General features: G+C 38.0%; 1 protein-coding gene across 1 annotated transcript in view; it reads right to left on the bottom strand.

The window, feature by feature from the left end:
- Positions 1-267: 267 nt before the first annotated feature.
- Positions 268-13,374, bottom strand: part of spag17 (sperm associated antigen 17) — a 26,071-nt gene continuing 12,964 nt past the window's right edge. The window contains exons 27-49 of the mRNA XM_042512414.2: positions 13,055-13,169; positions 12,776-12,927; positions 12,459-12,603; positions 11,822-12,282; positions 11,412-11,597; positions 10,123-10,262; positions 9,880-10,010; positions 9,513-9,646; positions 9,226-9,414; positions 8,402-8,515; positions 8,130-8,181; positions 6,805-6,895; positions 6,630-6,680; positions 6,128-6,221; positions 4,903-5,005; positions 4,647-4,686; positions 4,418-4,482; positions 3,232-3,368; positions 2,379-2,557; positions 2,064-2,124; positions 1,794-1,941; positions 1,189-1,359; positions 268-1,110 (exon numbers count right to left, since the gene is read on the bottom strand). Coding sequence (XP_042368348.2) covers positions 1,082-1,110; positions 1,189-1,359; positions 1,794-1,941; positions 2,064-2,124; positions 2,379-2,557; positions 3,232-3,368; positions 4,418-4,482; positions 4,647-4,686; positions 4,903-5,005; positions 6,128-6,221; positions 6,630-6,680; positions 6,805-6,895; positions 8,130-8,181; positions 8,402-8,515; positions 9,226-9,414; positions 9,513-9,646; positions 9,880-10,010; positions 10,123-10,262; positions 11,412-11,597; positions 11,822-12,282; positions 12,459-12,603; positions 12,776-12,927; positions 13,055-13,169 — 2,988 coding nt within the window. The 3' untranslated portion in view covers positions 268-1,081. The remainder of the gene's footprint in view (positions 1,111-1,188; positions 1,360-1,793; positions 1,942-2,063; positions 2,125-2,378; positions 2,558-3,231; positions 3,369-4,417; positions 4,483-4,646; positions 4,687-4,902; positions 5,006-6,127; positions 6,222-6,629; positions 6,681-6,804; positions 6,896-8,129; positions 8,182-8,401; positions 8,516-9,225; positions 9,415-9,512; positions 9,647-9,879; positions 10,011-10,122; positions 10,263-11,411; positions 11,598-11,821; positions 12,283-12,458; positions 12,604-12,775; positions 12,928-13,054; positions 13,170-13,374) is intronic.

Consider the following 13,374-nt stretch of genomic DNA (forward strand, 5'->3'; position numbering starts at 1 on the left):
CAGCATCCCCACCCCCCCATCTATACACCTGAGCACGCTCGCACAAGCGCGAGTCTCCCCTGTGGAGATAGACAGACGCGCACACTCTGAGGCAAGCATGGCACTCCTGCCCAGTGGTGAATAAGTATTCAGGTCCATTCCTTAAGTAAAAATACTAATACTACCCTGTGAAAATACTCAAGTAGAAGTAAGTAATTCTGATCAAGGAAATGTACTTAGAATATTAGAATTAAAAGTACACAATGCAGAAAAAAACACAACCAAACATTTATTTAAAAAAAGAAAAACTCAAAAACTCAAAGTTATAAAACATAACAAGACACCCCCAACTTAAAACAAAAAAAACACCAAAAAAAACCCTTAAAGTATTTTTTAAAATCCATCCAAAACCTAAAAAAATATTTGAAAATAACTGAAAATAAAACCCCCAATACTCAAAAACATCATTTAAAATGTATATTAACGAAAAAAATTAAATCTAATATATCAAATAGTCATTTCCTGTGATTTGACTGATTAATCAGCTAATTGTTGAAGCAGTACTTGTATTTAGTAATTTTATTTATCACCAAACATAATGTTTTAAAAACTCGTTGGGTTGACCCAATGATGTTGGGTTATCGCTTTTTTAAAAAATCTCAATTTGTGAAGTAACTTAAGCTATCAGATAAACTGAGTGGAGTAAAAAGTACAATATTTTCCAGTGAAATGTAGTGGAGTAAAAGTACAAAGTGTCATGAAAAAAAATACTCAAGTACAAGTACTACAAATTTATATTCAAGTAAAGTACTTGAGTAAATGTACTTAGTTACATTCCACCACTGATCCTGCCAAATTAAAATGGGAACAATTGGTATTCATAAGGACGTCTGATTTGATGTCTCCAGGACACACACCAAATATATATTCACAAAAGCCTGAAATTCACTTGCTACAGTTATTTCAGCGTTGATAATTTTATTTGGATCAAGGAAGTTTGAAATCTATTAAAATATTTCATTTTTGTGGAATAAAATGAAAAAAAAGCTGAATATGACTTGAATGACGTAAAACCTGATGGGAGATTGATGATGTGAATTCCTCAAAGAGGAGCGGTTCGATGAAGGTGTCCTGAAATTTACAAACAAAAACTAGATCAGAAATTGTGACGTGATTCCTTTCCACATACTACTATTACAAGATACCAACCAGTGTTTGCTGAAGGACAGGTCAGGAGGGTACCGGATCGTCTGTGGGGCTGCATGGCCACCCGTCCAACTGGTAGGCTGGAAGACAGCTGATGTACCCTGGAGCCTTTCTTACGGTGTGTACTGGCGTGATCCTTGAGCCAAATGTCATATAAGCTCTCAGAAAGGATGGGTAAAATTATTTAAGGACCAATATCGCTGTGTTTCTTCCATACAGACCTGGCTGAGTGACTCAAACTTGATGAATCTCACGACAACTAAACTTTGCCCTCAAACACACATTAATTGACTGAACACTTCCTCGGAGGCAGTCTCATCATCTCTACTTTATCTTGAGTTGTTGGATTAGGGGTTAGGGTTACTACATATCAGTGCTGAGACTATTTATTTATAAAATCTGACAAGGCTGAAAGATGAGCCACTCTACATAGAGGTATGCAGAAAGAATATGCACCTCAGCATTTAAAAAAGACTATGCAAAAAGGCCGAATACCAACAAATATAAATCATCTCCAAAAAAAACTTTAATGATGAAGAATACTTGCGTCTATAAACCTGGGCAATAAAGCAAAAAGTGAAAGACTTCTTGAGGTGTTTGAAGGATATTGGCAGTGACAGGCAGGTAGAGGATGTCTGTCTCAGTGTTGATGATGATATCTTGGGAGATACTCTTCTTTGCATCTGCCTCTCCTGCTTGGACTGCACGCATGGCAAACAGCTGAACCTGCAGTTCAACATGCAAACCTGCAGCCACCTGGACAAGCAAACAGCACACTGCATCTGAGTTTCTCAACAGCATCAGTAAGAGGGATATGATAACTTTTCTTGTGTCTTCTTGTGTCAATATTTAATCGTTATATCCTATTAAGAACTTACAGGTCCAGGATTATAGATGACCCGGAGGCCTGAAGCAAAAGGAGGCTGTTTCACATGGAACCTTGCAGAGAAATAGATCGAAACAAACCATAAATAGTCAATGTCAAAGTTTTCCCTTTGGACTTGAAGGTGACCCACAAATCGCCTGCACCTATCCACAGCACTCTTTTTTTCCCCAACATACTGAAGGACATTTTAAAAGCAGTTGTGAGGATGCAATTAAAATAATACTTCTTTTCAATATTTCGTGGTTTCAAAGACTACATTTGCATCCATTTATCCACACTTCCATCGATCCATAATCAGTCGTTTTACCTGCAGGTGTCAACACCCACATTCTTCATCACCACAGTAATGGTCGAGGAGGTGCCCTCCTGCAGTGTGCCAAAGTCAACACTGGGCGGGAGCAGCTGGAATCCCCTCATGATGACATTAGGATCGGTCAGAGAAATAGTTCGACACCTTCTCCTCACCGGCTCTTCCACTGACAGGAACTGCAGTCAGGGACACAGACACAGTGAAGTGTGAATGCTTTTGTGTGAACTCTGTGTGTGTGCAGAATGATAGACAGAGAAGCATGTGTACAGGCAGGTGTCCACATGTGGAACAGGAAGCCATTTTTTTTTTTAATTGCATGATTACAGGGTATTCAGGGCAAAATGGGTCACATCACTGATCATGAGCCACACAGCTGAAAAAATGAAGTCACTGAATTTTTCCGACATGTTTACAATGGCATATATCAACCTCTAGATGTCCCTTTAGGATATTTTTAATATTTATAGATAACATGTCAAACCTAGAAACATTTCAGCAGGATACAATACAAAATGTTACATAAAAATACAAACCTATTCTGTACTTACATTATGTTTAATGTATATAACATTTGATACCTTTATTTTCCTTTTTTATTGACAAAGTACATTTTCATGCATGTAATGGATTAAAAGTGGCAGTTCAAAAATAATATAAATAATGGTAAAAATATGAATGTTTGATTGTAAAATAATTTAAGGCATTTTAAATACGATAGAAATTAGAATTAAATCGATCAATGCAGCTACTCAAATGTGATTTTTTTCTAAAGCAATCATTTTTATTGGGGACATTTTTACATGCAATGATAAACTGCAAAATAAGGTTTTTCATATGAATGTTTTGGTACCTGTTGATTTGGTACACTGCGGGGTTTAGAGCTGAGGATAGAGTTTGGTAGTCTGACTTTAGTCCTCCTGGGCTTTCCAGTCACATCCACCTGGACTGACTGACATCGCCCAGTTGAACCCCTCAGACTGCTTTCACCTGGCAAAGACACACACACACACACACACACACACACACACACACACACACACACACAAAAACATGGACATTCATCTATTCATGCTATTTAAAGTGCTCAGTCCCTTTAACCTGTATAACAATCAGCCTGTAATTTTAGTCACTATGCGTCCCTCTGCTGACCAGTGACTGAATGTAACAAAGTACATTTACTCATCACCCATGAAAACTGAGGTTACTTTTATGTTACCTGAGTATTTTATTCTCATGCCACTTTACATTCCTACTCCACTCCACTTCAGAGGGAAATATTGCACTTTGTACTCCACTACTCTAACTAGATAACTTTATAAGATGTATGTGCATGAACCATGAGCAAATATACAAGTGCAACTGAAACAACTCGTCTATTAATTAGAAAATCAATTTGCAACTATTTGTATAACTGTGTAAGTCATTTTTCAGGCAAAAACATTTCATGTTTCCAGCTACTGATATATGTGTGAGCACTTGCTGCTTTTCTTTTTAATTATATTTATTTATGAAACTTATTCAAACCTTTTTGCATGTGCATTTTTAACTGTAATACTCCAATACATTTTCTTGATTAAGAATGTTTGGTGCATCTGGAGTTGACTTATCTTATATTTTCTCTTACCAGAACATTAAGAGAAAATATATGAGATATTAGAGAATGATGCCTCAATGAGGCCCAATGATTGTTTATCATATACGTTCTTGAAGATCACAGCTACCACCTGAAAATGAATAACATTCGTAGCTTTTGCCAGGATTCTACATCTTTGCACCACAAAATGGGACAGGTTAATGTACTTTCTTGCTCGATGATGCTTTAAATAGAATTCAGACCATGCCCTCAAAATGTCCCTGCAATATTCAGTGTAGTTACTGACTGATCACGCTCTTCCTGTGCTTCTTGCTAATCGCGATAGCGAAATTGCGATTTGAGTTAATTCTGCTCTGCACTGGCATTTCACACATTACTGATGAGGTCACGGATTGGGAAATTAGTTCTAGCAAAGGACAGCAGAGGAAGGCTGAGAACAAACCAGCAGTCTGAGGCGTGGGGTTGGTGGGTCTTTTTTCAAGCATCCTGCCACTTCCTCCTGCATGACTAGGAACAAAACACCAAGAGAGGTCAAGCTGTGTTGCAACAGCAAATGTAAGCATCATTTAACAAGCCATGTATGTGAACGTGAATTTTGTGAATTTTGTGAATTTTGTGAACAAGTTAAGAGCAAAATAAAACAAAAAACAATATAAATTTCTCTTAATTACCTTGCAGACTGAGAGGGTGTTGGGTTTAAGGGCCGTGGGGCTGCAGATACAAACACAAATGTGGTTTATGTAGTATGAATGTTAATTTAATCAACAGTGAACGGTTCCTATGTGCTTCTAATGTCGCTTCAATATAAAATTAAAAAGTTATTTAAATTAAGCCTCAGTTTCTTTGTTTGGGTTCCCAAAAAGACATCCTTGACATTGAGTTTCATCTGATTAGCTCCTTGTAAATAGTGACAATAGGATAACTTACTGCTCTCTTGCGGGGCATCTTCCAGGACAGCCTCACCACTGTCTGACTTGGGGATCGGAGGGAGATCCATGGACAGACTCCTCATGTCTGGTGCTTGGTCCTTCTGGAAAACAAGCAGTACACTGAATCTCTATGAAAAAATAGAAATGGTGAATCAATGTGTGTTAAGACTTAAAGGTGCCATACTGTAAAAAGTCATAATTCCATGTTTTTTTTTAACCCTTTGAAACTAAGTAAATTGGCTTGATTTCGTTCAAAAATATAGAAAGAAGGCAATGAGTCATGAAAGAAGAACTGACCCAAAAATTAGCAAAAAAAAGCCATATAAAGTTATAATAATTTTGTAACATAATTTCATATATGTAATTATGATCATTAGAAAAATATGTAATTATATGATAATTACATATCTAGCTTTTTCCTTTTCTCCCTAGGCATTTTTCGCTACCTTTTTAAAAGTCATTTTCTAAATCTACTAATTTATTGCAATCCGTAGAACATTTCTTACCAAGTTACTGATTGTCATTTTTCTCATGTTTTTGAATGAAATTACATCAATTTGCTCCGGGCTAAAAGGCTAAATACTTGTGAGAGGTACCTAAAAGCAGTACAAGAGAATTGATGTTGCTCCAATTTTTAAACGGTGAATTATAAAGCAGGTTTAGGTGCTATATAAATGAGAGTAAAATGCTCAATCCACAGAGATATGCGCATCCATATTAAGAAAACATTCCTTTAAATGATCTGTAAGGACTTCTGTGAAGCTATGATGTCACAACTATACTATATAAAGGTAGAAACTGGTGCTACAGTGCCATTACAGTCATTTCCCTGCTGCAATGACAGTGCAGAGACACCGAAAACACAGATGTGGAAGACACGAGGACACTGACCAAAATCTGACCAAATCAGAGCAGGCTTGGCTTTTTCTGGAGGATAGCTTAAAGAGACAGGTGTTTAAACAAAGTGTCTCAGACAGAGGGTGAATACAGGTATATTCAGGAAAACATTATGAGCATAATAAAGAGTTTTTTTGAACATTAAAACATGTAAACATGTTCTAGCAGAAACCCAAAATACAAGTATTAATCTGAAATTGAGCACAATATGGGACCTTTAAGGACCTTATCATTTATCATATTAATGCCAACATACAATAATTATATTTAAGAAGGTTTGTTTAAATACAATACACATGGTACACTGAAGTGAACACATACAGTACCTGGTATAACTCAATATTTTCTGGGTGAAAAAAAGGAACAATGTTTTTCTTCCTCAGAGCCTCTCTGTAAGTGTGCTCCTCACACAGCTCCCGTCTGAAACACACACGCACACAGGGAAAATTACTGATGAGTTCATGGTTACTACAGCAAATACAATGTACTCCAGCCATTGTAATACCATCATTTCCCACTTCATGTCCTTTATTCATCCTACACCCTTCGTTTAGATGTACTGCAGTAAAAGCAGTAGATGCTGTAGTTAGGTCGTAAATAATTTCTTTCAAAGGAGAATCACAGCAGCAGCCAAAAAGAAAATGACGCACTAAAAGCCCACTTACACAACACCAAAGTGACTGGTAATTGTATGTTGTGAGTAGTAAGTATAATAAGTATATGGCAGAGCAAAACAAGGTTAACTTGCTAAAGCTAATACATGTCAGGGTTATGGTTAACTCTTCACATGAAATCACATAATAGTGCAAGAAAGAAACCTGTATTTACCGGTACTGTGCAAGTCTTTCAGTCCATTTTGATTCCTTTCCATGAGTAAAACTGAACAGCAGAATGGGTTTAAGAGGATATTAATACAGCTTCAAATGTATTCAAATATATGGAACAGTCACTTCAGGGACACTTTATGTTCTCTATTCATGCATGCCATTACAATCTCTCCAACCTGTCACTAGCTACTGTGGCTGTGTCTTCTGAATCATCTGACTGCTCATTTGGGTCTCCGACTCCTTGGCTGTACAAATTGGCGATGTGTACTGTGGAGACACACAGAAGAAAAAGTGTACATTTGCCAACAGTGTTCTGAGCCCTAAACACCAAACAAAAACTATAAAACTTTTACTATTGTACTTTACTCCTCTAAATATTTAAAGCAATACTGTACCCACCAAATGATCCTTTATTTATATAAATTACTCACCTTGTTTTTTGGTAAATAAAGACTCTAGAAACTGAGAAAAAGCTTAAGGAATTAAAGTCACAGGGGTCCATGTCTAACAACAAGAAATCTATATCAAAACATCTGTTTGCAAACTCTCACACAATTCATGCAGTATAATACAAGTTTCATTTATCCAGTCATATGCTCAGTATTTCAGAGACAGAATGCACTTTGCAATAGAAAACTGAAACTAAAAGTGAAACTTATCAATGCTCTTTTCAAAGCCAGACTCCCTTTTAAAAAACTGTAATTTCTCTCGCTGAACTCAGGAGCTGCTGGTCTACTGCAGGCTCACTCAGTTAGTTTGTTTGCGTTATCGTGTGACTTTTGTCATTCAAAGGGTTAGTTTGTATTCAGCCTTGTCACACAATAACAAGCTACCAATAGAGGCAGTGGTACACCAGCAACCCTCATGTTCAGTGAGGTAAAATTACTGTATTTGTCAATAGAGTCTGGTTTTGAAGAGAGACTCGTTTAAGTTTCACTTTTAGTTGAGTTTCCCATTTAAAAGGGCTCTCTGTGCTGGAAGCACTGAGAATATGACAGCGTAAGGAAGAGACAGATTATAATGTACAAGGTGTTAGAGAACTAATAAACAGATGTTTTGTTATAGTTGTACTGTTGACTTCACCTCATCAACAATTATTTCCGTTTTTGGAATCTTCATTCACTGGAGGCATGCAATAAAAATGTTTTCTTCACAAATCAGCATAAACTAAGGTGGGTAACTGATATAAATAATGTTATTTGGGAGGTGAAGTCTTCCTTTAACCTTGAAACCTCCACTGTCATTTTTACTTTAACGCAAAAGAGCACTCGAATGCACCTTGGCGCACTTAGTTTTTACTCATTAATAGAGCCTATTTTATTCATTTTATTTCCACACACTTACTACATTTTCATTTGATGAGTCAAAAATGATAACAATTAAATAGGTATGCTTAATTAGTTAAAACTGAAGAAACAAAGGGAACTCTTATTTCAGTGGGCTCGTCACAAAATACTCTGTTCAAACACAACCTACAAAACTACAAAAGGTAGTCACCCACCTGAAGTCCTCTTGTCAAAGGTGTTACCTGCACCCTCTTCTTCTGCAAAAGACTATAAAATACATTATTATTGTCATTATTATTATTATTATTTGTAATCATTAATTGTTATCATTATTTGTATAATTTTCTATTCCTGTATTCAGTTGGGAAAGATTCTCATTGTAAAGTCCGCTTGCCTATTAAACTCTATCAGACAAAATGCAAAGAGGTAGGAATATACTTATTGTTCATTATGCTGTGTTTGTGTATGTTTGTGTATGTGTGCTGACCAGGACTAGATTGAGCAGATCACTTGCATGAACACTCTCCTCCTCAGGTCGAGGGTCTTTGATTTTCATCTCCTCTGATCGCTGTTCCCTCTCCATCAAACTCTCGATGTATTCCTGCAGCCAAAGCAACAGTTCAACATTTGTCAGGATCCTGCAGAATGTGTTGTTACGCTCAAAGCAGAATACTCAACAATGTATCAGCCTTTCAAAGCAGAAGTATTGCAGAAAGATGTTTCAAAGATGCCTCGCTTTACCGTGCCAAAAATCACATAACCACCACCAATCAGGCCTTGTTATATCACAGGCCTTTCAGAGAGGAGTGGTGTTGGTTCAAATGCAAGATGTTTTCGTTAATTTGCCTCAGTATTTAACCCTCTGAAATCTCGAGCAACATCACTTTTTCTTGTGTTGCTTTCAGATGCGTTTCACAAGTATTTTAAGTCACTGAACCCTGAGCAAACCAGTGAGGTTTCTTTCAAATACACAGGAAAAAAAGGCAATGAACAACGTGGTAAGAAATATTGCACAAATTCCAAGAAATAAGTAGATTTAGAAAAGCTAGGAAACATTATCTAGGGAAAATACAAAGCTAGAGAAAAAAAACTATATTTAAAATTATCATAATTACATATATATCTAAATCTAACGGTCTTGTTTGCCTGTGTTTGTTTATATTTTTTACTTTTTTAATTCTTTTATTTTATCTAATTTTCAGGTATGTGTCTTGTACTTTTTCCTAATTTCTTGCTAATTTTTGGCACATTTCTTCTTTTGTTGTGCATTGCGTTATTCCCATGTTTTTGAAATAAATCGCAGACATTTACCTTCAGTCGTGTGTCTACTGTGTTTCTGAGTGGTGAAGTGAATGGTCGGTGCTGATACAGTTCCCTCATCTCCAGGACTTTAGGGCAGCTCCTTACAGGTTCACGCTGTGCTGCGGAAAAAACAGACCTCTCTCTCAAAGTCAAACCTTTTCCCATGTCAGTTCCAAATGGAGGACCTGGACTCTTCTTCTGAAATAGAAAGAAATGCAGAGGGAGGGAAATGTCAGTGTTAGGCCTGAGTGTGTTGTGTGTACATGTACAGTATGTATATATGTTCAGACACGTACCTCTGTTCTGGGAAAGTCATGCCAGCTGCGATTTCTGAGGTTTGGAGGGGTGATGTCAGGGTTCTGTTTCCCGAGCAACCACTGGGACCACACACTCCGGTGGCCGGGCTTTAGGATGGTGATGCCAAACTCATCTGAAACAGTAATAAAGACAAATTTCAAATTATTTTCTATAGATTTAGATGCCTTAATTCTTCTGTTGATAGAATCGAAAAAGTGTTCTCAGCTAATTAAATGCATGGAATGAAAAAAAATGCTTTTAACTAGAATGTGGCTAGATCAAATTATGATAAAGTTGATGTTGATTTAATCACGAAAAATTTCTATTTTTTTGTGTTATGTTCTTTATTTTAGGAATATTCAAAACCTTGTGTGTCTGGCAGCGGTTCCTTCAGCAGTGCTATGGTAGGGTCAGAGTATGCCTGGTAGAGCATCTCCTCTACGGTTTGAGAGCTCAGCAGTTCAGTGCCAGAGCCATCCTCATGCACCAGAAACAACCTGGAACACACCATGAGCTTTTGTGATGTTGACCATCCAGTTCAAACAATTGTCAGTTTTCTGTTTGAAACAAAAACAAAAGAAATAGTACAGTGCATGGAAAGAAGCCCACCTGGGACAATGTTCTCTGTGTATTACATTGACCCCTGCCATTTCTCTATCTTCCTCCTCCTCTGGCTCCTCTTCATCCTGTTTAAATGTGCTTGGAGCAGGGCTACAGTTCAACACTGATACCTGTCCATCTTCCATCACCTGTAACACACGCAGCAAGTTCAGAACAAATCTGAAGAAGCAGTTCACTGATGGAAAGATGGTTTACAAAACTGGGAAATAAAGATGCAATTGCCAGATAAAATATGTTTTGAAAAACATTTGAGAACATTTGAGATTCTGGTTTATATTTGATCAGCACTGCTTAAATATCCCGTTTGATCTAAGTTTTTTCAGCCCCCGTTTTCCCAATACAGGCATTCACTTCCTGTTTACAAATTCTCATAAACAGCCAAACAGTGCACAAAAATATTACTGTAAAGAGATTTTAGGCAAGAAAAATATGCAATACAGTAACAGAATCTTGATTTAGATTTCATCACTGCCTTGATTTCCAGTTTGGTCCGAGTTTAGGCGCAAGAGAGAGAGAGACAAAAAGAGGGCTGGGTTTCTCTCTCGATCTGCTTATGTATTTTTTGTGTCTGTGGTGGCGGGTGCACAAAAATACAGAAGTGCAATCTGTAGTTTGAGCAACAGCCCCAGAGCCAGCGAAAATCCAGTGGATTATGTGAAATGCATCACCCCACAGATTTGAGCTGGGAGATCTGAGCACTAGTAAAATGTAGGGAAATTTACCAGTTCATTTATACACATATGATCCACATTGCTAAAATACAAAGCTGGTTGAAACTTGGTTAAATATCCCTTAAAAAATGCATGAGCTATGTATCACCACATAATCTGATACTAATGCTTTTTTTCCAATGTTATATCATGACTTTTTTTTTTTCACATAACAGGCTGTCTCAACATCCCCTTCTGGACATGTGCTTTTGAATTAGTTGTTAAATTCTGAAAATAGGAACTCAATCTAATAAAACATTAACCAGGGATTGAAAGATGATTGGTGGCTATGATGGAGGGAGTACTCTGAATAAGTGGAGTCTTAAGGTAAGATCCAAGATGAATTCAAATATATTTTCAGTTTGTTGTTATTTATCGGTGCTAATACAAAGAGGTTTGTAATGTAAGTGTAGGTTGTGTCTTTGCTTTGGTGTCTTTCTCTCTGGCTGAAAAAGATAACTCATTGAGACTATGAAGGTCTGTCTCTAAGATGTAAATTCTCACTGTCTATGAGTTCTTGCCACAAACATTTGTATGATGGCATGAAGGCGTCTACATAATCCTGACCTGGAAATGGTTCCCATCGGGGTCTGTAACGTCACAGGCCACTTTGTCTGTGTGACTCATGGCGTAACTTCCTGATTGGTTTGTGGGAGTCCCACCCTTTGGGTTGGACATCATAAGTGGGTCGGACGAATATATACACTTTCCATCACTTTGGATCTGCAAGAGCCCAACACTGGATGGGAATACCTTGGATAAACAAGCACGCACACAAACAAACACAAATAAACATGCATGTATGTAAAATGTGCAAGTGTGTATTAATCTATGATTTTGTGCACTAGAGTATCTTTAGTGCCATCTGCTGGTAATTTTAAGACTGACACTGTGTCAGACAGCACAAAATCATTTGAAAGATGCTATAATCATATAAAGCCCCACACATAATATCCTAAAACTATATTAACCCACACCTGATAGGCTCCTTGGTTGTTCCCAGTGATGACAGTTCCATCTGCTAAAATGACGTGAGCTGTGTGTCGCTCTGGGTACATCACCACTGTGGCGCAGCCTTCCCTCTCCACCAACACCACCCGCTCCTTAGAAGATACACTCCCCTGATCATTGTCACATGCACTCCTTTTACTGATTTCAGCCACAGTATCTTCTGCAAACACGATATCCTCGCCATTCTTATACACATTACTTTCCCTTTCATCGCATACATGCCCACACTCATTTAACTGTATACAGGCACGTGCAGCACCCTCCTTATCACATGCTCTGTCGCCGCTAATCTCTTCTCCATTGTCACAAGTATCCTGGATGTGCATGTTCTCATTAATGCTGTCCGCACAGCGAGTGACACACACACACTCAGTGCAGACACATGCACATTCAGAAGTTGATAGGGTCACACTCTCAGGCTGCTCCCCTGGAAAGTTAACAGACATAAGGACTCAGGTCAGATTAAAAATAACAATTTAATTTAAAGATTAAGTGTATGTTATTGAGTTTGTGTGTGGTGAATATTATCTATGTCTACGTCAGTAAAGATCTGTCTGTTTGCTGTGTGTGCACTTCAGAGTGTGTACACTGTATGCTGGTCACCTGTTTGCAGTAGGATGTGCTCCGGTGTGCTTTGGGGTCTGTCTTGGTAGAGACTGGTGATTCTGGTTCCATCTGCATGCTCTACACTCAGAGACCTGTCTGGATGCTGGACAGAAACCACCAAATCCTCTCTACTAAGCATTACCTGACACAGAAGGAGAAAGGGTTAAAAATCGGGAAAACCCGTGAAAATCAGGAGTGATGCTCAGACAAAGACTAAATATTGAAAGATTAACATCAAAATATTATTGTCTAATTAACTGTGAAACCTTAAATACAACTTGAATAACATGATAGTGGTGACATCATATTCTTACCTCATGGGTGATGGGGTCTGTAGCCTTGAAGGCGAGGAGAGGCGTGGTGGGTATGTGTTTATGTGTAGTCCCCACAGTGTGGATGCGAGCTCCAGATGGAGTTGTAGTTAACCAGCACCCTCTCTGATAATCAGCGTTCTCTGAGCTCTGCTCTGTACAGACACACAGAAAAACAAAGACAAGGACTATGAGTAATTGAAAGTAGTACTTAATCGTCCTCACAGCAGGAGCCTATTACGTTCATTAGGTGTTTTGTATTCAGAAGTGCTGCACTCTAACCTTTCTTGTTGTCCTCAGTTTCTTGAGAGGTGTTTTCCCTCTTAACCTCAGAGTCAGGAACCCAGACCGGACCAGAATCCTGGCTGAAGCTGACCGCGCCATCTGCAAACAGAACCTGCAGTGCACATGTAGTTTGTGTGCTTGTGTATCATAAGAGTTAGAATTAGTTCAGCTCTGCCTGTACAACCTGTATTGTAACTTGTGGATTCCACAATGACTAGCTGTGTGATGATTAGAGGTAAGCTACTGGGGATCCTAACAAATAAACCTGTGCAACAAATAAGTTTTACATTTGCTGGTATGCCTGTCTCAATACTATA

Source organism: Plectropomus leopardus, chromosome 23, assembly GCF_026936395.1.
Source record: "Plectropomus leopardus strain MGB_pleo_1.0 chromosome 23, ASM2693639v1, whole genome shotgun sequence".
Classification (NCBI taxonomy): Eukaryota; Metazoa; Chordata; class Actinopteri; order Perciformes; family Serranidae; genus Plectropomus; species Plectropomus leopardus.